The sequence below is a fragment of the Tarenaya hassleriana genome, unplaced genomic scaffold, assembly GCF_000463585.1.
Source record: "Tarenaya hassleriana unplaced genomic scaffold, ASM46358v1 Cleome4, whole genome shotgun sequence".
Classification (NCBI taxonomy): domain Eukaryota; kingdom Viridiplantae; phylum Streptophyta; class Magnoliopsida; order Brassicales; family Cleomaceae; genus Tarenaya; species Tarenaya hassleriana.
The window spans coordinates 282,783-301,920 of NW_010966881.1; the positions used below are offsets into that span (position 1 = coordinate 282,783).

The 19,138-nt window shown below is 38.8% G+C and overlaps 5 protein-coding genes and 1 pseudogene across 7 annotated transcripts; 4 read left to right on the top strand and 2 right to left on the bottom strand.

Annotated features, from left to right (window-relative positions):
- LOC104824499 overlaps positions 1–2,705 on the top strand; it is a 3,159-nt pseudogene extending 454 nt beyond the window's left edge.
- Positions 2,706–2,820: 115 nt separating this feature from the next.
- On the bottom strand, positions 2,821–5,773 carry LOC104823169. Of its 2 annotated transcripts, none has more exons than XM_010554606.1 (7): positions 5,290–5,773; positions 5,104–5,194; positions 3,971–4,870; positions 3,819–3,881; positions 3,526–3,734; positions 3,299–3,414; positions 2,821–3,196 (listed from the first exon to the last, which is right to left on the bottom strand). In XM_010554606.1, the coding sequence occupies exons 1-7, from the start codon at positions 5,347–5,349 to the stop codon at positions 3,082–3,084; spliced, it is 1,554 nt and encodes a 517-aa protein (XP_010552908.1). In that variant the 5' UTR covers positions 5,350–5,773; the 3' UTR covers positions 2,821–3,081. The 2 variants fall into 2 exon arrangements, with proteins under 2 accessions (XP_010552908.1, XP_010552910.1); XM_010554608.1 differs by having other exon boundaries at positions 2,821–3,193; positions 5,290–5,771.
- Positions 5,774–6,953: 1,180 nt separating this feature from the next.
- Positions 6,954–9,205, bottom strand: LOC104823171 (reticulon-like protein B16). 2 transcript variants are annotated; one of them, XM_010554610.2, is made up of 5 exons: positions 8,884–9,205; positions 8,112–8,292; positions 7,848–7,989; positions 7,590–7,659; positions 6,954–7,273 (listed from the first exon to the last, which is right to left on the bottom strand). In XM_010554610.2, exons 1-5 carry the CDS (start codon positions 9,002–9,004, stop codon positions 7,104–7,106), a joined length of 684 nt encoding a protein of 227 aa, XP_010552912.1. In that variant the 5' UTR covers positions 9,005–9,205; the 3' UTR covers positions 6,954–7,103. The 2 variants fall into 2 exon arrangements, with proteins under 2 accessions (XP_010552912.1, XP_010552913.1); XM_010554611.2 differs by having other exon boundaries at positions 6,954–7,270; positions 8,884–9,202.
- Positions 9,206–9,992: 787 nt separating this feature from the next.
- Positions 9,993–10,854, top strand: LOC104823173 (agamous-like MADS-box protein AGL97). The gene has a single exon (XM_010554613.2). It carries the CDS (start codon positions 10,129–10,131, stop codon positions 10,834–10,836), a length of 708 nt encoding a protein of 235 aa, XP_010552915.1. The 5' UTR covers positions 9,993–10,128; the 3' UTR covers positions 10,837–10,854.
- On the top strand, positions 10,810–12,662 carry LOC104823172 (superoxide dismutase [Mn] 1, mitochondrial-like). Its single transcript, XM_010554612.1, has 7 exons — positions 10,810–10,896; positions 11,043–11,103; positions 11,311–11,357; positions 11,451–11,479; positions 11,909–11,965; positions 12,159–12,203; positions 12,373–12,662. Exons 1-7 carry the CDS (start codon positions 10,833–10,835, stop codon positions 12,439–12,441), a joined length of 372 nt encoding a protein of 123 aa, XP_010552914.1. The 5' UTR covers positions 10,810–10,832; the 3' UTR covers positions 12,442–12,662.
- Positions 12,663–13,054: 392 nt separating this feature from the next.
- LOC104824500 lies at positions 13,055–18,953 on the top strand. The gene is made up of 9 exons (XM_010556607.1): positions 13,055–13,218; positions 15,630–15,763; positions 16,547–16,729; positions 16,852–16,944; positions 17,391–17,573; positions 17,672–17,774; positions 17,873–18,049; positions 18,195–18,715; positions 18,810–18,953. Exons 2-9 carry the CDS (start codon positions 15,641–15,643, stop codon positions 18,951–18,953), a joined length of 1,527 nt encoding a protein of 508 aa, XP_010554909.1. The 5' UTR covers positions 13,055–13,218; positions 15,630–15,640.
- Positions 18,954–19,138: the final 185 nt, after the last annotated feature.

A 19,138-nucleotide genomic window follows, 5' to 3' on the forward strand; every position in this document is an offset into this window, starting at 1 on the left:
AAGAGCTTTCGCCGGCGCCGCTCGCCGTCGAAGACGTTGACCCGTTGCGGTTCCGGGTCAGTGACCCGGATCCTCAAACCCGCGAATTGGCCAACTTTATCGGTGATCACCACCGGTACTTTGCCGCCGCCGCCGTTGCGGCCGTAGGGACGTTTCATCCTCACCCGGAATTCCGGCAGAATTTCCACTCGGAAAATCCCATTCACGGGAACCCTCACGATAGCGGCGAATACGGCGACGAGGACGACGAAGAGGGCGATGAAATGGATGGCGACGATGACTCCCACGTTGCGAGACTAAGTAACGCGGAGAACAGAGACGGTTCAGGGGAAGGTTCATCAGCCGGAGCTGGTAAGAAAATCGAACTGGGTTTTTTTTTTGTGGTTAGACATCTAATTCTATGTCGGGGAATCATGTTGTGTTTTTAAGGGGAAAAGTTTCTACTTTTGAGGCGTTAAGACTCAAGAGCATGGTTGTCTGTGAAATTGCTGTGCAGTGACAGTTGCGGATCCAGACAATGCAGTCCTCTACTCGCAGCATTTTAAGACAACAGAAACAAGTTGTTTTTCAAGACACAAGGATGAGATAGCTGGGGGAAACGGGTGTGGTTTCAGTGGCAGGAAAGAATCTTCTTCTTCAAGTAATTCCATGGACTCATTGAGGGCAATTTTATCTGATCCTACTACGTACGTATATTTACAGCTTGATTACCGGTGTTCTTTCTTCGATGCTCAATGCCGGTATTGTGTTCTTGAGATTAAATCCTTTGTTTCTGAGATCTCTTTTGTTAAATAACTGAAGATCATGCCAGCCATCTTTAATCATGTGATGTTATCTTTATGTATCTCTGGTATATGTATTTATGCTATGCAAACATCATGTACTGGAATCACATATGATACTTAAAAAGTGAATAGGATACATTCATTTCCTTATTGAAAAACTCGCATTTTGTTTTAGCTAGTTTGTGTTGTGAGTGATAATTGTCTGACAAGTTACTGGCAGCTTTTCTGTCTAACCTTAGTAAGAAGTAACAATGGCTTTTGCTTCTCTTTTGTTCAAACCCTTGGATTGGTGTTAATCCGTTTGAGTTTTACTACACTCGTATCAAACGTAATTTCCTCTCTGCAACTCCCAGCGGGGCTCTATTGGATGACGCGATGATTTTGCCCTGCGGGCACTCTTTCGGAGCAGGAGGGATAGAACACGTTAAACAGATGGTACCGATTTCTTTCTTACATCACAATGATTTTGTTCTTACATGTGTATAAAGCTTTCTATTGTGATTTTGGTTCTTACATGTGTATAAAGCTTTCTTGTTTGCTTTCTTTTTCGTATTTGACCTTTCTTACATTATGGGTTTCTCAGAAAGCTTGCTGCACTTGTTCACATCCAGTTTCAGAAGACTCGATAACTCCTAATCTAAGTGAGTAAATTGTTCCTCTTCGAGATTTACCGTTTGATAGTCTCGAAGAACTTGTCATTGTACCCCTGAAATCTCTTCTGAGGACAAAGAACTGATGTTTTCATGGAAATTAGCTGCTGTCTGAATCTTCGACTCGAGTGTTTTGTTTTCTCTGATGATTGTTTCAGCCATGCCCAAGACACTGTCGCTGCATTTCTCCTCGTAATTTCTCGTAGGAACAGGGTACTTATCCAGTGGCATAAACCACTTGTCTGATTGGTTCGGATCAGATCTTAACCCATCAGCATTCACACCTTCCAAGTTCGTCTTGGAACCCCCAAGTGCCATACCGAACCGCTCATCCAAGAGGAAACGAGAAGGGTCTGATCAGGTATTTCACATTTCTTTCTGGTTCATCAAGAGTTTCTTTTTTGTCTAATTTCTCTCCTTTTCTTTATCACAGTACAAGCATGCCTTTGGCAAATCAACTTCTACAGATCATCCAAGATGCAGAAGTAATCAGTTCCCATTCTCTGTTGCTGATCGAGTTTTAATAATGGTATATTACTTCTCCCCATCACAATTTGTACAGCAATGGTTAAAGATGTCAAGAGGGTATTAACTGTCAAAGACTATGTGAATCAGGGAAACAAGAGGACGCCCACCCGTTTTGTTGGACAGGTAGCTGTTGTCACTACCCAATGCTTGAACGGCTGGTAAAACTCGCACCCTTCTTCCATAACGAGCAAATTTCTGTCAGCTACTATTCTGATATCGGTCATTTACAGAAGAGTAGTTTTTCTTTCCTTAAGATACAACCGTTATAAAACCTTGTCGAGTGTATTTGTTGTACCTTAAAACTTGTTGTAGGTATGTGGTGAAGACATTGGACAATGCAGAGAGCGTAAAGCTTCAGTACCGTTCACTGGCTAAGGTGCCATAAGATCTGTCAGCCAAGATGACAACAATGAGCAAGACAGTCTCGTACTGGCTCTGAGAAGCTTTGGACCTTCTTTTGTTACACACCAGGAAGAGAGTTTCTGCAGGAAGTTTGCTGCATAAATACTGTACGTTGTATACTGAAACGACTCTTCCTAGTTCCTCGAGCCGAGGCTCGGAATCTTCTCCTCAATACTGACACCAGATTAAGGATGTTTTCTGTGGCAAAACAGACCAACCCTGAAGTGCAGTCTATGGGTTGATCTTTGTTGGATTACTGGATGATGTTCTTCTACAACAGCTTTGTATCTACTCCCATTGTTTTCTGAATAGTTTGATAATGGAATCACCCTTTTTCTTACATGGAATCTTTATAGTTCTCTTTCTGTTACAGAGATGTTCAAAACATCACATTGGGCATATCTGGATTCATTCATGTAGCATGTGTGGTTAAAATACACATAATATCCTAAATCTCACCTGAAAACAAACAATTTTGCTCTTGGGCTCAACATAATGAGTAAGAATCTGATCCAAGAACAGATGGGCAAAAGAAAAAAAAAATTATGGAATGAAAAACTAATGAACATGGTCCTAATCTTACAGATGCACAAACAAGAAAAGCTCTTCTGCTATCTGTCAAACTCACTAACCTAGTACTGCAAAAACTGTCTTATCACTTGAAAAGAAACCAGTCAAAAAGTTAAAGCTTATAACCTCGGTTCAAGTAATGAAGGTCAGGTACATGTTATATTCTCCTTTGACGTTAGAAAATTGCACGTCGAATATATGGAAGCTGCAGCTGCCCTGACGGCTAATTCTTTCTCCGAGCTCAGTGTTTCTGCCGATCTGCTGCACAAGAATTGGATATCGTCAGCAAACCAAAGGTTTACAGTTCAAGAAACAGATCAATGATTTTAAGGTTTATTTATCAAACAATAGCAATGTTCATGCCTCGAGTCCAATGGCATTCCAGGCTGTAAGAAATTTTGTCCAGAACTCAAGCTCAGGTATTGCAGGCCATGGTCACAATGTGACTGCAGTTCTCTTACTTGGATCAACCAACTTTCCTGAATCGCAGATCAACAAACTCAATCCGGATGCCACACTTGCCTTAAACCTTTCGAGACATAAGATCAGAGATCTTACAGATCAAGTTATGTAGAGTAAAAGTAACATACAAGTTGTTTTTCTTCTTCTGAGAGGGCTGATTCCATTTGATTAAACAATGCCGTCCATCTCGCCTTGTGTATGTCAGCTCTTGATGTACTTGAAACTCCGTCCAGCAAATTCGGGTCATTCTCTTGATTAAACGGGAATTCTTTCAGTATCAGGAATGGTAATTCAGTTGAAATGACGGCCCGAACCCTTTTCCTGCTACGACGAAGTGCTGCAAGTACAGAAGACTTTAAGATCATGCAAGCTTGAAATTTCCTGGTTCGAGTAATGATTGATTATAAATGAATTTTGTTACCTGAAAGGCGCCCTTTTATGTCCTGGTGAAGCAATTCCAACCACTGAGAAGCCACTGTGGCAGCTGCGGATCAAAATGAAGATCTTTTAAGTGAAACTCTCATATATGCTAGCAAGGTCGAAAACCATTCTGTCAGGAAATAAAAATCAGACCTTTAACAGTAAGAACATTTGCACAGCTGAAGTCTGCCGACTCTTCTGAGGACAAAGAACTGATGTTTTCATGGAAATTAGCTGCTGTCTGAATCTTCGACTCGAGTGTTTTGTTTTCTCTGATGATTGTTTCAGCCATGCCCAAGACACTGTCGCTGCATTTCTCCTCGTAATTTCTCGTAGGAACAGGGTACTTATCCAGTGGCATAAACCACTTGTCTGATTGGTTCGGATCAGATCTTAACCCATCAGCATTCACACCTTCCAAGTTCGTCTTGGAACCCCCAAGTGCCATACCACTGCACCTATCTGTGGCTCGGTGAAAGTTTCCGGAATCTTTTTTGGACTTTACTAAGTTTTCTATGATGGAAAGTACTTGCCTTTTGTTCCTAACATGGTTTATAATCCCGGGGTTCAACTCGTTGAGCAGCCCACTAGGAGCAGCAAGCTTTGCAAACCTATCGATTTCTTCCTTCCTCGCAATCTCTATCTTCCTCTTCATCGCCTCACTCTTGTTTTCCCTACCTCGTTTTCTTGGAGCCGGTATTCCTCCATGGGAGGACGAGACAAAGCAGCTCGATGCTGCTGAAATCCCGCCATGAGGATTGGAAAGAAAACCGTTCTGTTTCATTGCTTTCCACAACTTCATCGGATCTTTGTCCTCAACCGGAACATTAGAGCTTCCACACTCAGAAAAAGCATCCTTGGACTTTGTGTTACAACGCATCCTGGAGGAACATGCTGATAATTCATCACTAGCGGAGCTGGAGATGGCGTCGGTATTTAGGTCTAATCCAATTCCTTTCTCTGCCTTAAAACCCTTATCGTATCTTTCGAGCAAGAACTGTTTTTCACTACAGTCTGATGCTGAATCATGGGCAACACCAACAGTGATGGTCTCTGCAATACATAAACAAAGACCAACACAGATCAAGCATCAACCACTCATCATTATAAACCCTACATGACAGATGCAAAATCTCCACGCTGTTCTTCTCATCAGACTTGGATTCAATTGTACATGTTTCATGAATTAGAACCCGATAAAACCCTGATATCGATTATGTTCTCAGTGAACAAATCTGCAGAAAATGAGGCACGCTCGAACAATAGAAACGGATAAGGGAAATTACCAGAAGGTAAATTCGGGTCAAGACGTCGGATTTTAGGACAAAAATCTTGTCTTTCTACAAAGTCATCACGGCTTCGCTTCTCGCCCACAAACTAAAGCCGTAAAACCCGAAGTGAAATTCAAAAATAAGAGAACGAGCCAGATCGCTATGTCGAAAGAAAAAAACAGACAAAAATAAAGAACTGACCTTTGAATCGGATCTAGAGATCGAGGAAAACCCTTTGGACACGTCGCCTTGTTCTTCCATGGGGGCTCAAATTGACCAAAACCCAGAATTTGTCTCTGGGATTTTACAAAAAGACAAGAGCCCACAAAATTTCGAGAAAATGGGAGATTTCCGAGACGGGTATTAAAGTCGTCGAAGAAAAGCGATGAGAAAAGGAATCAAGAAAACCCGGTTCTTGTATTTGCCTAGGGTTTTGACAGATCCGCTACTGAATCAGCTTCTGGGCGAAAAAATCCATCTTTTGGTTGGAAAATTTGATTTTGATCCGAGGGAGGGAGAGAGAGAGAGAGAGACGGAGACGAGCGCGCCTAAGGTAGGTGTTGTTTATTAATAATCTGACAGAAATACAAAACAGGAACTGCGTGTGAGAGTGAGTGATTATGTTTTTTTTTTCCTGGGATCTCGAGTTTTTTTTTTAATTCAAATTCAAACAGAATCGTTTTTGGTTTTTGGAGGGAATTGTATTTGTTTGGGCCTTTAAAAGGTTCTTTGTCATTGTAATCGAGTTCATATCTTGGGCCCATAATAATAATAATAATAATAATAATAATAATTCAATCTAGGGCTGAGATTCCGAATCTTAAACAATTAAAGCTTGTTAAAAAAGTAGGGTCATTTCGATCAAAATATTAATACATTTCAAGTAAACCATTTCCGAAATATTTTATATATATAAAAAATATTTTCAATCGATTAGAAAAATAAAAAATAGGAATGGATAAAATACAGACTACAAACCCCGAGCATCAATTGATTCGAATGAATGGCAAATCATCTTGAGATCATAACTTCGTATTTTTTTTAATTTTATTTTAGAAAAGATATATTTGAAAAATTCACTTCAGTTCCATTCTAAAAAATTTTGTTATTATTTTCATATTTCCATATAAATTAAATTATCTCAACTTTAAAATTTTATTCCAACAAAATTTAAATTTAAATCTTTTGTTTGTTCATATAGCAAATTTAGGTGTTGAATGGATGGGGTTTTTATTTTGAGTTTTTTGATTTAGTTTTTGGTTTTTAGATTTTAGTTTTTGGTTTTTGGCTTTTGGTTTTTATAGATTTGTAAATCTAAAAAAATATAGCTTTTAGTTTTTAGTTCAATTCTTTCCATAAAGTGGTTTTCCTGGTTTTTAGGAAAACCAAATTTTAAAAACTTGATTGATAATTTTTTGAATTTTTAAAATCCAAAAACTCCCAAAACCCTTTGTCAATTCAGCACCTTACACTCAAAGGGCAACGGCTATGCCGCCCGCTATGTCAATTTTAGCGTTTTATAAATAAAAAATAAATCCAAAGAGGGAGAAATTATAATTGGGCCTGATTGGGCTTAACGGCTCTCGCATCGATGAAGAACGTAGCGAAATGCGATACTTGGTAGAGGATCTCCAATTCAACTCATCACTTGGTAAGTCACTTAAAATTACTGGATTCGATTAATTGCGTAATTAAAAACTGACTATGGGTATTAACCGGGTTAAAAGCGCAATGAATCTCCTAATTATTAAAAAAAATAGATAGTTATTTATTTACCAGCTTATAAATTGAGGTATTTATGTTACGCATTTTAAATTAATTTATCCTTTTTTATTTGTTTAATTGGGGAGCGATTATCGACCAGATGAAAAAGAAACGATGGATTAATTTTTATATCCATCACATGTTCCTGTCTAGTACATGGTTATGCATGAGCAATACAACAGCATGAACAAATCGAACCCACGAGAAGATGGGCGGCTTCACTGTCAGAAAAGCTACTGACATTTTACTGCTTATGACTCTTTCTCCTCCGACAGCGTCCACGGAAGCCTGCGGATGACACTTTCGTCCACTAGTTTGTAGTGATGAGAGAATTGCCGGTGGATCATCCCGCAGCATTTGTCGATGTGGTTCTTGAATTTGCTGTACAGAGCGGGTACGGTTACAGATAAGATGGTTCCTGCTACACCGTGAAAGAAGTTAAAACCATACTTGCTCTAATACACAGCGTTCAAGCAAAGATGAAGAAGGAGTTTTGAGTAATGGGCTTCGATTACATGCACAGGATTCGCCTCGGATCTCTCTGGATTACTAAAAAAAGAACAGAGACATCTGTTTTTAGGGGCAGAAAGATCAAACCCAGCTTGAAAATTCAAGCATATCATCATCATCTTCATCATGCAGCTTGAAATCATTACTTACTATACCAGGTAACATTAGGATCGAGTGGGTGGGTTTAAGTGCATTCTCTTATGGAAGAGAGGGAACAAGTAAAGTACCGATATAGACAAGCGTGAAGAAAGATACATAGCTACCAACGGACGAAAGAAGCCACAGACAAATCACCACCTGCACATAGGAAAATCGTCAGGACAAAGGACAAGCAAAGACAGATAAATCAACAATGCTCGTGCTTATATTACGGGTTTAGTCAATACAAGCTCACACCATAAGAGCCGAGCATTCTCAAGGTTGTTCCATGAAAAGATGTAAACCAGAAATCGTGTGTTGTTCATGAAAACTTATCCATGCCCAACCTTGAAGAAGAGTTTGAAATCATTGCCAACTGTAATATCGTGAGCCAGGAGAAGAAAGTTATTAAGTTTGGCACGAAATGATGCAGCGGAACTGTTAACCATCTCCTCTGATAGAACAAGCTCTGGTAATGACTTTGGCTGTCTGCTTAAACGAAAATAGGTAGATCAGTCAAATAAGCAGCGGAGAAAAAATATGTTTTCGGTCATTCATGAGAAAGTATATAACAAGATTCGCATGGTGAGAGGCATTGGCACATTGCTTACTTATTCCTAAAAGCAGCAACCCGGGAATGAATAAACGATACTATGACCAAAATCAGTAAGACATCAGACCAAACGGATAAGAACGGCAATCTGGAAAGCTCAAATATAAACCATGCTACTGTCGATACGATGATAACACCCAGAGAATGATGGCGTCTCCTCCATAAGAGCAAGTCAGCAGCTGCGATGATACACAAAACCATACATCAAATCACTTGCAACTTTGCAAGGAGACTATAATATTAGATTCATGCAAAGAACTATTCCATATAAGTCTATCCACAAACAGGATGATCAAACTTATCGTGCACATATACCGATGCATTCAGATTTAAACCAATATAGATCATTAAAGCTCAAGAGATTAAACCAAGAATATGCAGAGAGGCCAGCTTTTAGAACCAAACATCAAGAGGTATTCAGAGTTCAGTCCTAGGTGAAGAATTTCCCAGATTACAGTTCTCGGATTCTTGCTTTTCAAGAAATCCACACTGCAAATGATTATCAGTCAACAGTTTTCTTTAGCAATCGACAATCCTAATCGTTCTCCTTCGAATCTAATCAGTTTCTTATGCTCATATTCAGGCACATGATCTAAAGCTACGAGATGTACCAAAGTGTCTCTTCTTCACTGTAATTGCACATATATCACACAAACCAACACTAAACTTCTGCCATTTTACTGACCCGCCAAAATCAAAACCAAAACCCTAAACGCGCTTTGAATCATATTGAAAATGAAATTGCCCGAATGAAAAGAACTGAAATTCACCTTTGCCACCGCCCATGAACTGATGAACCGTAACTTGCCGACCCAACAATCTGTAATTCGAAGGAGAACCCCCTTCGTTTCTACCATCGCAATCCCCTTCGGCATCACTCGAGCTATCCATCGGATACGAAAGATTCGAAATTCCGGCACCCAATTGCGAGAAAATTCCAGATATTGGGCGGATTTCGATCGAGAATTCGCTTTATCTACAGTCTAGATTTTCTGGATACAGAGACGGGCTTCGGTGGATTTCGGAAAAAAGAAAATCGAACGAGTACGAAAAGGATAGCAATCGGGCATGTAGAAAGACTGCAAATTTAAAAAAAAAAAAAAAAAAAAAAAAGACTGCATCTTTCACTGCAACACCGGATCGAAATTCGTTCAACATTTGAATTCTCTTGGTCAACTTATTAATAAAATATTTCTTTATATATATATAATAATATATTCAAATTAAACTCCATTTAAATTATATTTTAATATAATTTTTAAACATTTTTTTAATTAATAATCTAAATTCTTAAACAAAAACTATGTATATATTCAACCAGTTAACTATATTAAATTATATAATATGATTATATGTAATATAATAATTTTATCTAAATTATATTATTTAGATACTTTTATAATATTTTTTATTTTATTTTTATAAGAGTTGTTAAAATAATTGTTTTGGATTTTTTAAATTGAAATTTTATTTGGATTTATAGATATATAAGATTTTAAATTTTAAAATTTATTTATTTTGAATTGTCTCTATATCAAAAAATATATTTTTCAAATTATATTTTTGTTATCAGAATTGATTTTCAGTTATAAATATATTTAATCGTAATTAATTAAATTGAACTAGTAATCTTTTTAAATGTACAAAAATAAATAATGTAGTAGATTTTTTTAAAACTAACAATTGATCTTGAAAAATAAAAAGGTAAAATTTTGAATAAATCCGCTAAATGTCTGAACCTCAAAAATATTTTGTTCATGGCGCAGGCAGACACAATTGTTTTATAATATATTAATTTTTTTTAAAAAGTTATATATTTATACACTCCCTCTCCCTATACGCTCTCACAGTCTCACTTTCCTCCCTCATTCTCATTCTCTCTCACTCTCGCGCGCGATATAAGTATCACCTTCGCTCTCTCTCGCGCGCGATCTCACCTCGCTCTCTCTCTGTCTCGATCTCTTTCGCCCTCGACCAATCTCTCCCTCTTCTTGAATCCCTTCTTGAATCCGACAATGGCAGGGGGAACAAAGAGGAAAATTGAAATCGCTAAACGTGAAACAAAAGCCCAAAGATCAGTCGCTTTTAGCAAACGCCGTCGGGGTTTGTTCCAAAAAGCGGCAGACCTCTGCCGTATCTCCGGCGCGTCCGTCGCCGTCTTGACTACTCCTCCCTCCGACAAACCCGGCTTCTATTCCTTCGGCCATTCTTCGGTCGATAATGTTGTCGAAGCTTTTCTCTCTGGTCACCGTCCCACCTCTCCGGCTCCGGAGACCCGCGATTACTTCGCGGATACAAAATTAGGGTTAGAGTTTTTGTCGGAGACCCCCGACGATCCTGAGGAGCTGCAATCTTTGATCGATAGAGCTCAGGAACTGAGGAATAATGTCGCGCTTCTTCTTGAAACCAGAGGACAACAAAGCGCTTCCCGGGAATGTAAGAATTATGCCCTTCCTATTCTTAAATCTGATGTCAATTGCTCTGGTTTTGTAGGGAGTCACTACCTCGGAAGCGGTCGTGGGTTCTGTCTAGATGGCGCCGAATTTCCATTCTCAGGAACCGACCAAGGAAACACGACTTCAAGAATCCAAGAAACCGTCAACGATTTCAACTGTGGGTATGGTTCGATCAAGATCGGTCATTCCGATAACGGCGACCAACTACAACAAGGCTCTACATCACCAACTACAACAAGGCTCTCGAGCAGCTCGATCAGGCCATGAACAAGGGCGACGCTTCCACCGTCTTCAAGCTTCAGAGCGCTATCAAATTCAACGGCGGAGGTATGATTTTTTCGTCCTGTTTCGTTGTCTTCCACTTCGATCTCTGTGTTTGATCTCGATCGTGTTATATGGAATCTAATCGGGTCTTTTTGTGTGTGACCATGGTGTGGATGATTTCGTCGTTGAATGGAATATGAGTGTGATAGAGGATTTGACTTCGGAGGAAGAAACTAATGTTGAAGATCCCATGAAAATGGCTGGAGCGATGTAAGCTAAAGCTGCTTATCTTGGTTTAGCCCTTTGTGAAGTTTAATTCAGTGGACCGGGTCTCGAGCATGGAGCCATTTTTGCTGATTGATAGAAAGATATTCAGGCTAAATTCCGACAGAAGTTCCATGATCTGTCTCTTTCTTTGGGCAAACCATGAAAACACCTAGGGTTTTGTTCTCTAAAGCGGCCTGTTTTTGCGTGCAGGTCATGTAAACCACTCGTTTTTCAGGAAAAATCTCGCTCCCGTCAGTGTAAGTTTGGTTTGAGATGGCCTCTTTCTTACCCTTTTTTCGGTTTACTTTGGCTCGCTTGAAGCTTTGATACAAAAAAAATTAATGGTGAAGGTGCGGCTTTGCAAGGCTCAGGATGGGTGGTGAGTGCTTCTCATTGTTTCTTTCTGATTGCTGCTTATATTATACTACCGAATCAAAAATGTGGATTGAGGCTCATTAATTCATAATTCACTTCTTACATTACCCATTTTGTGGTTGATGACTTGCTTGCCTCAATGCTCATCTTGACTGTTTCAGTGGTTTGGAGTTGTTTCTTTCTGATCGCTGCTTACATTATACTACGGAATCGAATCTTTCAATTGTCGATGACTTCCTTGCTCAATGCTCATCTTGATTGTTTCAGGGGCCTGATGTTGTTTCTTTCTGATTGCTGCTTATGTTATACTACCGATTACCGAATAGAATCTTTGGGTTGAGGATCATAAACTCATAAGTCACTTATTGCATTACCCATTTCGCGGTTGATGAATTGTTTGCCCAATGCTCATCTTGATTGTTTGATGTTTCAGTGGCTTGGTGTTGACAAAGAGCTAAAGAAGCTTGTGGTGGATACAACTCCCAATCAGGTGCATATTCAAAAATTCTGCAGTTAATAAACTTAGCCAGGGTATCTCCTTTGCCATGACCATCCTGCATTTTCATGCCATGCCATTCAAGTGTACATGATTCATTTATATTAAGTGGATCACCTGTTGATTTTGTTTCAAAGAAAAAATTGTTTCGGGTGATCGGAGTAATATCCTGAATTTGCTACTGCAGGATCCACTCGGGATAGATGTTTGGGAGCATGCATACGACTTGCAGGTAATGGCTTCGGTTCCTAAGTGTGTTTGTGATAATCTATCACTGCAAACTCACGGAAACAAGTTTAGAAGACCGAACATCCAAATTATGCAAGTGATAAAGGATAGCGAAAGCTGTACCTTACCGATCTCTATAGTCATTTGCGGATTAATAATGTTCTCTCTTGCAGTACAAGAACGTGAGGCTGGATTATCTGAAGAACATATGGAAAGCCATCAACTGGAAAATACGCGAGTGAAGCTTATGAGAAGGAATACCAATGAACGCAAAGGAAGAAACTTGATCTCTGGGTTTGATTTATCGAGGTCTTCAAAAGTTTCCCAGGGTTCTTGTAAGTTTCTGTGATGAAACTGAATAAAGAGGAGCAGTGTTGAAGCTCTGTCTGTAAATCCTGTTGTCTGAACAAATGACATGTTTTTATTTCTTGGCTAAGTTTGAGAGCTTTTGCTTCGTGGAGTTTCGTGGTTTTGTCGTGAGAGAGAAACAAACAATGTCCATTCCACTTGAAAATCGGATATTTATAGGTATCCGGTTTATAGATAACCGATATTTTGATAACTATTCGATTTTTGGATATATAACTATTTAGACAAGTAAATTTTTTTCAAAATACCTCGGGATTCATTGGTACAGTACTCTGCGTCCGATGCATCAGATATTTCGCATGAGATAAATTGAATTTATATATATTATTATGAGATGCTAAAGATAAATTAAATTGATTTATTATCTGGGCCGGAATTAGAAACCCGCTGGGTTATCCAGAGGGTTTTAAGGGTTTTCTTTAGCGTGAAAGGAAAAGCAAACGAGTTTTACGTTGTAGATAGAAACTCGACCACGTATATTTGATCAGATAATAAAAAAAGAAACAAATCGACAAAAAGAGAGACATAGGGTTTTCTTCCTCCTCCGTGAGCACCATAACGAGAAAGATGGCGATGGAGCTGGATGGTGATGGTGATGATGATGCACAGATGGGAAGGAGAAAGGCGAAGAAAGAAATGGTTCTTATAAGGTACAGAATCTCCTCAATTCTAGCAGTGGATCTTGTTGGAAGTTCAATGAATATGAACCCTAGTTTTCTATCTTGGTTTCAATTCGTTTTGATAGATTTGCAATAGCTTTTGTCTGGTGTGGTGGATTTGTTTCCACATTTTGAAATTTCTAGCTCTGAATGCGTGGCAATTTGTCCATGCCATTGATCAACCGGGGCAAGAACAGCATGTAGTGTCCTTATCGAATCAGGGATTCTTATGTTGCCATGCTTCGACTTGGGGGGATTCATGTTGGTTTTGGTGGAATCATAGTCTTGGTTTGAACATAGAAACTTTGGAGAGAAAAAAAAAACATGATACTGTGTAGAAGTTTATGTGTCCGTATCTAAGCGAATGCAGTTGGTATTTTAACTATAAACTGAAAGATGTTGATTTGTGAGGACATTGTATCTTGGTATATGGGAACATATAACGATATCTATCACCAAAACAACATCAATTCTTGAAGAATATGCAATCTCTTATTCATTTGTCCGTGATACAATGACCGATATTAGGGGAGATCCAACGCCCTAGATTTGTTTGCAGTTGTCTAGTCTGACATCTCAGTTGGAAAGTGTAGTGTTTGATAATGTTTGGCGTGTTGTTATAACTAAAATTCCTCAACTGATGTTTAAGAGATATAGCAGCTATGTCGTTTACGGATAGGAATAACTGGTACATTTGAAAATGCTATCTAAACGCCCTAGATTTGCACTTGTCACAACATACATAGCCAACTCTAGGATTGACTGTTAGGACGGTGTTCCTGTCTTTCAATTAATCATGTCCTCCTTAGACCGTTGTATTTTTGTATGTTGTCAAATTAGATCGAAGTTTAAACATTCCACAGTAAGGAATGTAGGAACGTTCTAACTGTAGGAATTTCTACTGTCAAAGCTTAATCTCAGATATCTACAGCATCTCTTTCTGAGGCTTTTAAGTAAATGGTTGCATATCTTCCTCCGCTTCTTTATCATAGGATTTATATTTTCAGTTGTTTCAAATGTTTACAAGCTTGTTTCAGAATTCTTCCGGAATCTTGATACAGAGATACCTTCTTGCGTGTATTAATTCACTAACCATAGGACTGAAATTCTTAAAAGATGAGGGTTAAACCGTGAAATAATGGAATATTACTGAATCAGTGATATCATGTCCTGTTTATACAATGTTCAGCACGCAATATGCACACTGAAACCTCTTCTGTGTGACATCTTTACACAAGCTTCACTCACTGAGAATGCTGTCTTCGAAGTGCTTGCTTTTGCAAGTCGTTTGTTTGATTTTCTTGATCTATTACTTGAGCTCAGACTGTGAAATTATATCAGCAGATGTTCCGCTGCTTGTTATTGGCCTTTTAAAGTACCTGACTCGTGTTTCCTAATTATCTGGGGGTACTTTCCTAATTAATGCCCTTTCCTAAGTAGAATGATTTATATACTACCAAAACAAATACTAATAGAATGGTAGTTTAATAACTCCTTTGAATATCATTGGTAATTAATGCAATTGCGTTAATTTTAGTGGGGAAGATTTTGTAGTGATGATAATTGGTGAATATATATATAAACGTATAAATATTGTGTTGATTAGGATGAGAATTGGGAGAGCCTTTTAGACTTATTTGAAAATCTCTTATATTTCTGTAAGTTTAAGCCAAACTTTTTTTAGTACCACAATTTGATTTTTGTGGTATCAAATTCGTAGCCGTAGAATTGTATGCTATCAAACTGGAAGACAAAAAAAGAATATTCGAATATTCGGTTTTCATATTATTTAGTCTCGAATCTTTTCCCGTGGGTGGCACGCATTGTTCATTTATCATAAAGCTCCTCCATTTGATTCCATAGATTTCGCGCGCTTTTTGGTTATGTCACATGGTAAAAAAATTGAGGCTGTGTTTGATGTGGAAATTTTTTAGCCAGTTACAGCCTCTTTTAAAATTGTTATAACTTTATTGATAATGAGACCACTTCTAAATCTTGTAGTACTTTCTTATTTCCTGTAGTACACAAGGGCTTCTTGCCCCTATATATATCCCTAACCCCACCCTCATTTCTACTCATTTTCTGAGCTCAGCCGTTCCAGATTACCCTAACAAAGGTTCTCTCTTCAGATTCTCCATTCTTTTCAAAATTCAAACTGCTCTTGGTTTTGTTTTTGCGTTGCTGCTGATTAATGGTCTCAAAATTGGGGTTTTACCTTTGTTTATTTGATTCTTCTTGAAGAATTTGGTTTAGATCTCTGATTTTATGAGATATCCACTGGAGAGTTGGGCATTATCATCGTTTTCTAGATCTAATTCGACATTTTCTGATATCACCATCTTTTGGCCCATTTTTTCCTTCCTCAATATCTCTTCATCCATCTCCACTGTATATTGATTCAGAACCTTGGACGATGGCTGAGCGGAGAGCACAGGAAATTATCTGGACGATCCAACCGTCAGTTGTTTCTGACAGAAGTAGGCAAGCTATCATTGGGTTCCTGCAGGGGCTGATCAAAGATCAATTTGGGGTTGAGGTGAGAGATTTTGCTGTTTCCCTCATTTTTCTTGTCTCTTATCATATCTGTGACATAATCTAGGGTTTGTTCTGGTTTCCAATCACTCGTACCTGCTTTTATGTTTGATTTCTCTTCAGACTTTTGAAGCCACAGATGAAGCCCTTGAGGAAATCTGGACCTCCTTTATTCAATATATATTGTCTAATAAAATATATTCCTTGTAGATATCCATTATCGAAATTTGTGAGCGTCGTTCTCCAGGTTTATCACCAAGAAACCAATAGAAGATTAAAGTAATTTCTGTGTGCAGTGTGGGTGTGAGTAATGTCAGAGATAATTTGGTGATATCTGCCTCCGCTAAATGCTGTGTTGTTTCTTCTGGTTTCTGGTGCATTGGGGTTGAGCTCAAGATCATAGATTGTTAAATGAGAAGGACTAACCATTATTTCTGGGCATGGGCATTATTTTTTCTTCAACTGCAACCTCCATATCTGCATGCTTGGAATGGCTGTATCTTCTTTCTTGTTAGGCACATGTATTTATTTAGGGAGAATGTGTTTGTTAATTTATTTACTAATACTATTGCAGACAACAAGTGCACGCTTTATCATATGTATCTGTTTGTCTGATGTACAACTAGTTATGCCTCTGTGAGGTGTTAACAAGTCAAGAGCTCGTTATTCTCCAAGTCTTTTTGGCTTATTTAACAATTAAAACTATTGCCTGCTTGTTTGTTTTGGGATTTCCTGTTTCCTTTATTTCTTTCAAAAGATACTCACCCTGCTCAAAATTTATCTGCAGGCCTTTCCTTTTGGTTCAGTTCCTCTGAAAACATATCTACCTGATGGTGATATTGACTTGACTGTTGTAAGCAAGCCGGGCATGGAAAAGGACTTGGTGATTAACATATATAATGCTCTCGTAAAGCAGGGGGAGAATAACCCTCATTTTCCAATAAGGCATGTCAACTATGTCCAGGCGAAGGTGAGCTTACTTCATCCGAGTTTTTTCACCCTCTTGTTTCAGACCTCTGCAAAGAGTACCAAGGGTTTTTTTCCCGTTCTAACTATTAGCAGCTATCTTTTTCTGGGTGTTTTTGATGATAGGTTAAAGTCATAAAATGCGACGTCATGAATATATCGGTTGATATATCTTTCAATCAAATGGAAGGACTCAGTGCCTTATGTTTCTTTGAACAGGTAAGATTGGTTTCCTTGTAACAGCTGAAATATATGGTAAAATCTCAACACTCAAAAAGCATTTTAGAAAATATCCTAGGGATGGGTTCACTAAATGCGAGGTGAAAATAGTATTTGTGAAACTAATGTGTTGGATTCTTGCATGCTTTAAAATTGGGAAACTGTTTTGGCAATTATATGTGCGCTTCACATTTGGATGTGTTTCGTTATGTAGCATCCAGATTACCTTCAGTTTCCAGCAATCTGTAATTAGTCATTGGCATGTCTTGATCCATAGAAAATAACAAATCCTTTACTGTGTCATAAATATTTGCTATTTACATTGTCATGTTTCCTTTTGTACTATTGTTTATGCTCTTCGACCATACGTTCACATGCATTTCATGCGTGGCAAGATAAACATTGTTGTAACTCCTGAATAAACTTTCACATTGTTTATCTCTCAGGTTGATCAACTTATTGGGAGAAACCATATGTTTAAGCGTAGTATCATTTTGGTTAAAGCGTGGTGCTATTATGAAAGCCGGATTCTTGGTGCACATAGTGGTCTGCTTTCGACATATGCTATAGCAGTGCTGGTCCTAAATATTATTAATCGTTTTCACCAAACACTGGTTGGTCCTCTATCGGTAAGTACTCTTTTTGTAAAACTTCAACATTAAATAAATTTATCGGGATAGTTGCATGAGATTCTTGTTGCCATATCTGATTATGTTTTTCCTGACAGGTCCTCTACAAATTTTTGGACTATTACGGGAAGTTCGACTGGGACAACTGTTGTGTTAGTCTAGATGGTCATGTTCCTATATCTTCTCTGCCAAACATTTTGGGTAAGAAATCTTCTTCTGTAGCAATTTGTACTTGTTTTGCAGGTGATATTGTCATCATTACTGATTACTTTTTTTTTTCGTGTTAATTCTCTTTGCAGTAGAACCTCTAAACAATAACTTATTGCTCGATCGGGAATTTCTTGATTACTGCAAGATGTTGTACTCTATTCCCATTCAAGCCGTTGAACCTGACAAGGACGAATTCTTCACAAAGTTTCTGAACATAATCGATCCTCTTAAAGCAAACAACAACTTAGGCAGAAGTGTGGCGAAAGGTTATCATGTTTCACACCATAGTTCTCTGCTTTGTTCATATTCGGATTGCTTTCACCACTTTTGCATGCAAATACATAAAATTTTGAGGCTCCAATTTTGTGATTCCTTCCCCATTCTGATTGCTTCTCCTTTTGTTCTTTTCAGGCAGTGCGAAAAGGATAAGATTTGCATTTGCTGCTGGAGCTAAGAAGCTGAAAATGGTGTTCACGGAATCAGGTGCGGGCATGGGGACCGGAATCGAAGAGTTCTTTTTTAACTCGATAGAGCGTAACGGAAAGGGCGAACGGATGGACGCTGAGGTGCCTGTAAATGTATTTGGCACCGGAAAGTCGGACGCCTCTAATCTGAGTGGAGACTTCATGCTCCACTACCGAAGTCTCCTGTCTGGTCAGCTGTTCCACGGCTACCAAATGCCTCACATTGTTCAACATGTGCCTCGGCCACCACTGGCTGCTCATTTCCAGGATACGAATGCTTGGAATATCGCTCAGCGGCTCATATCCCGCAATCTGCAAAACGTTCCCCAGGGGCCTCCAATCATTTTTGTCCCGGTACCGTTGTTCGCTTATCATGTTCCGCCTCAACAGACTCCGACCTTTGTTCCTTTCCATAATCTCCAGACTCTCCCTACATCTCGCGGGACCGGCACCTACATCCCCCATCTGGTATGTCCTAACTCAAAAGCATGTACTCAGACAATCACAACCTTGTCGATTTATCTCGTCAAATTTTGAAAACCTCGCGATTAATTATTTGCAGAGCCGGTTTGCTAATAATGGGCATAGGCAGACGCTTCCCGTGACAAGGGATGATGTAAGAACGAACTCTTTGCCAATCGTGCAAGCTGCTTCCAAGCATCCAACTCTAGAGTTCGAGTATCCGCCTAAAGCATTTGATACATGAAACCGAACAGAGAAAATGAGAGATCTCCCATGCCCGAGTCCAAAACTATTACGTGCATGACCATGCAACTCCAAATCGTCTCATATTAAACCAAACACTACGACAATATCTTCTCAATAAACACTAAAATTTCAAGCAAGACATACAATTGCCATCAATACCAGAAATAGGATCAAAGTACTGTT

Coding starts and splice junctions, on each gene's coding strand:
- LOC104823171 (XM_010554610.2), bottom strand. CDS start 9,004: ATGGATAGCTCGAGTGATGCCGAAGGGGATTGCGATGGTAGAAACGAA. Junction 7,990..8,111: donor GTTGCTGCTTTTAGGAATAA/GTAAGCAATGTG, acceptor TCGTTTAAGCAG/ACAGCCAAAGTCATTACCAG. Junction 7,660..7,847: donor ATTTCAAACTCTTCTTCAAG/GTTGGGCATGGA, acceptor TCCTATGTGCAG/GTGGTGATTTGTCTGTGGCT.
- LOC104823169 (XM_010554606.1), bottom strand. CDS start 5,349: ATGGAAGAACAAGGCGACGTGTCCAAAGGGTTTTCCTCGATCTCTAGA. Junction 3,735..3,818: donor CATAAAAGGGCGCCTTTCAG/GTAACAAAATTC, acceptor CTGTACTTGCAG/CACTTCGTCGTAGCAGGAAA. Junction 3,197..3,298: donor GGAATGCCATTGGACTCGAG/GCATGAACATTG, acceptor ATTCTTGTGCAG/CAGATCGGCAGAAACACTGA.
- LOC104823172 (XM_010554612.1), top strand. CDS start 10,833: ATGAACAAGGGCGACGCTTCCACCGTCTTCAAGCTTCAGAGCGCTATC. Junction 11,358..11,450: donor AAAATCTCGCTCCCGTCAGT/GTAAGTTTGGTT, acceptor TTAATGGTGAAG/GTGCGGCTTTGCAAGGCTCA. Junction 12,204..12,372: donor AGCATGCATACGACTTGCAG/GTAATGGCTTCG, acceptor TCTCTCTTGCAG/TACAAGAACGTGAGGCTGGA.
- LOC104823173 (XM_010554613.2), top strand. CDS start 10,129: ATGGCAGGGGGAACAAAGAGGAAAATTGAAATCGCTAAACGTGAAACA.
- LOC104824500 (XM_010556607.1), top strand. CDS start 15,641: ATGGCTGAGCGGAGAGCACAGGAAATTATCTGGACGATCCAACCGTCA. Junction 17,775..17,872: donor TTCTCTGCCAAACATTTTGG/GTAAGAAATCTT, acceptor TTCTCTTTGCAG/TAGAACCTCTAAACAATAAC. Junction 18,716..18,809: donor GCACCTACATCCCCCATCTG/GTATGTCCTAAC, acceptor AATTATTTGCAG/AGCCGGTTTGCTAATAATGG.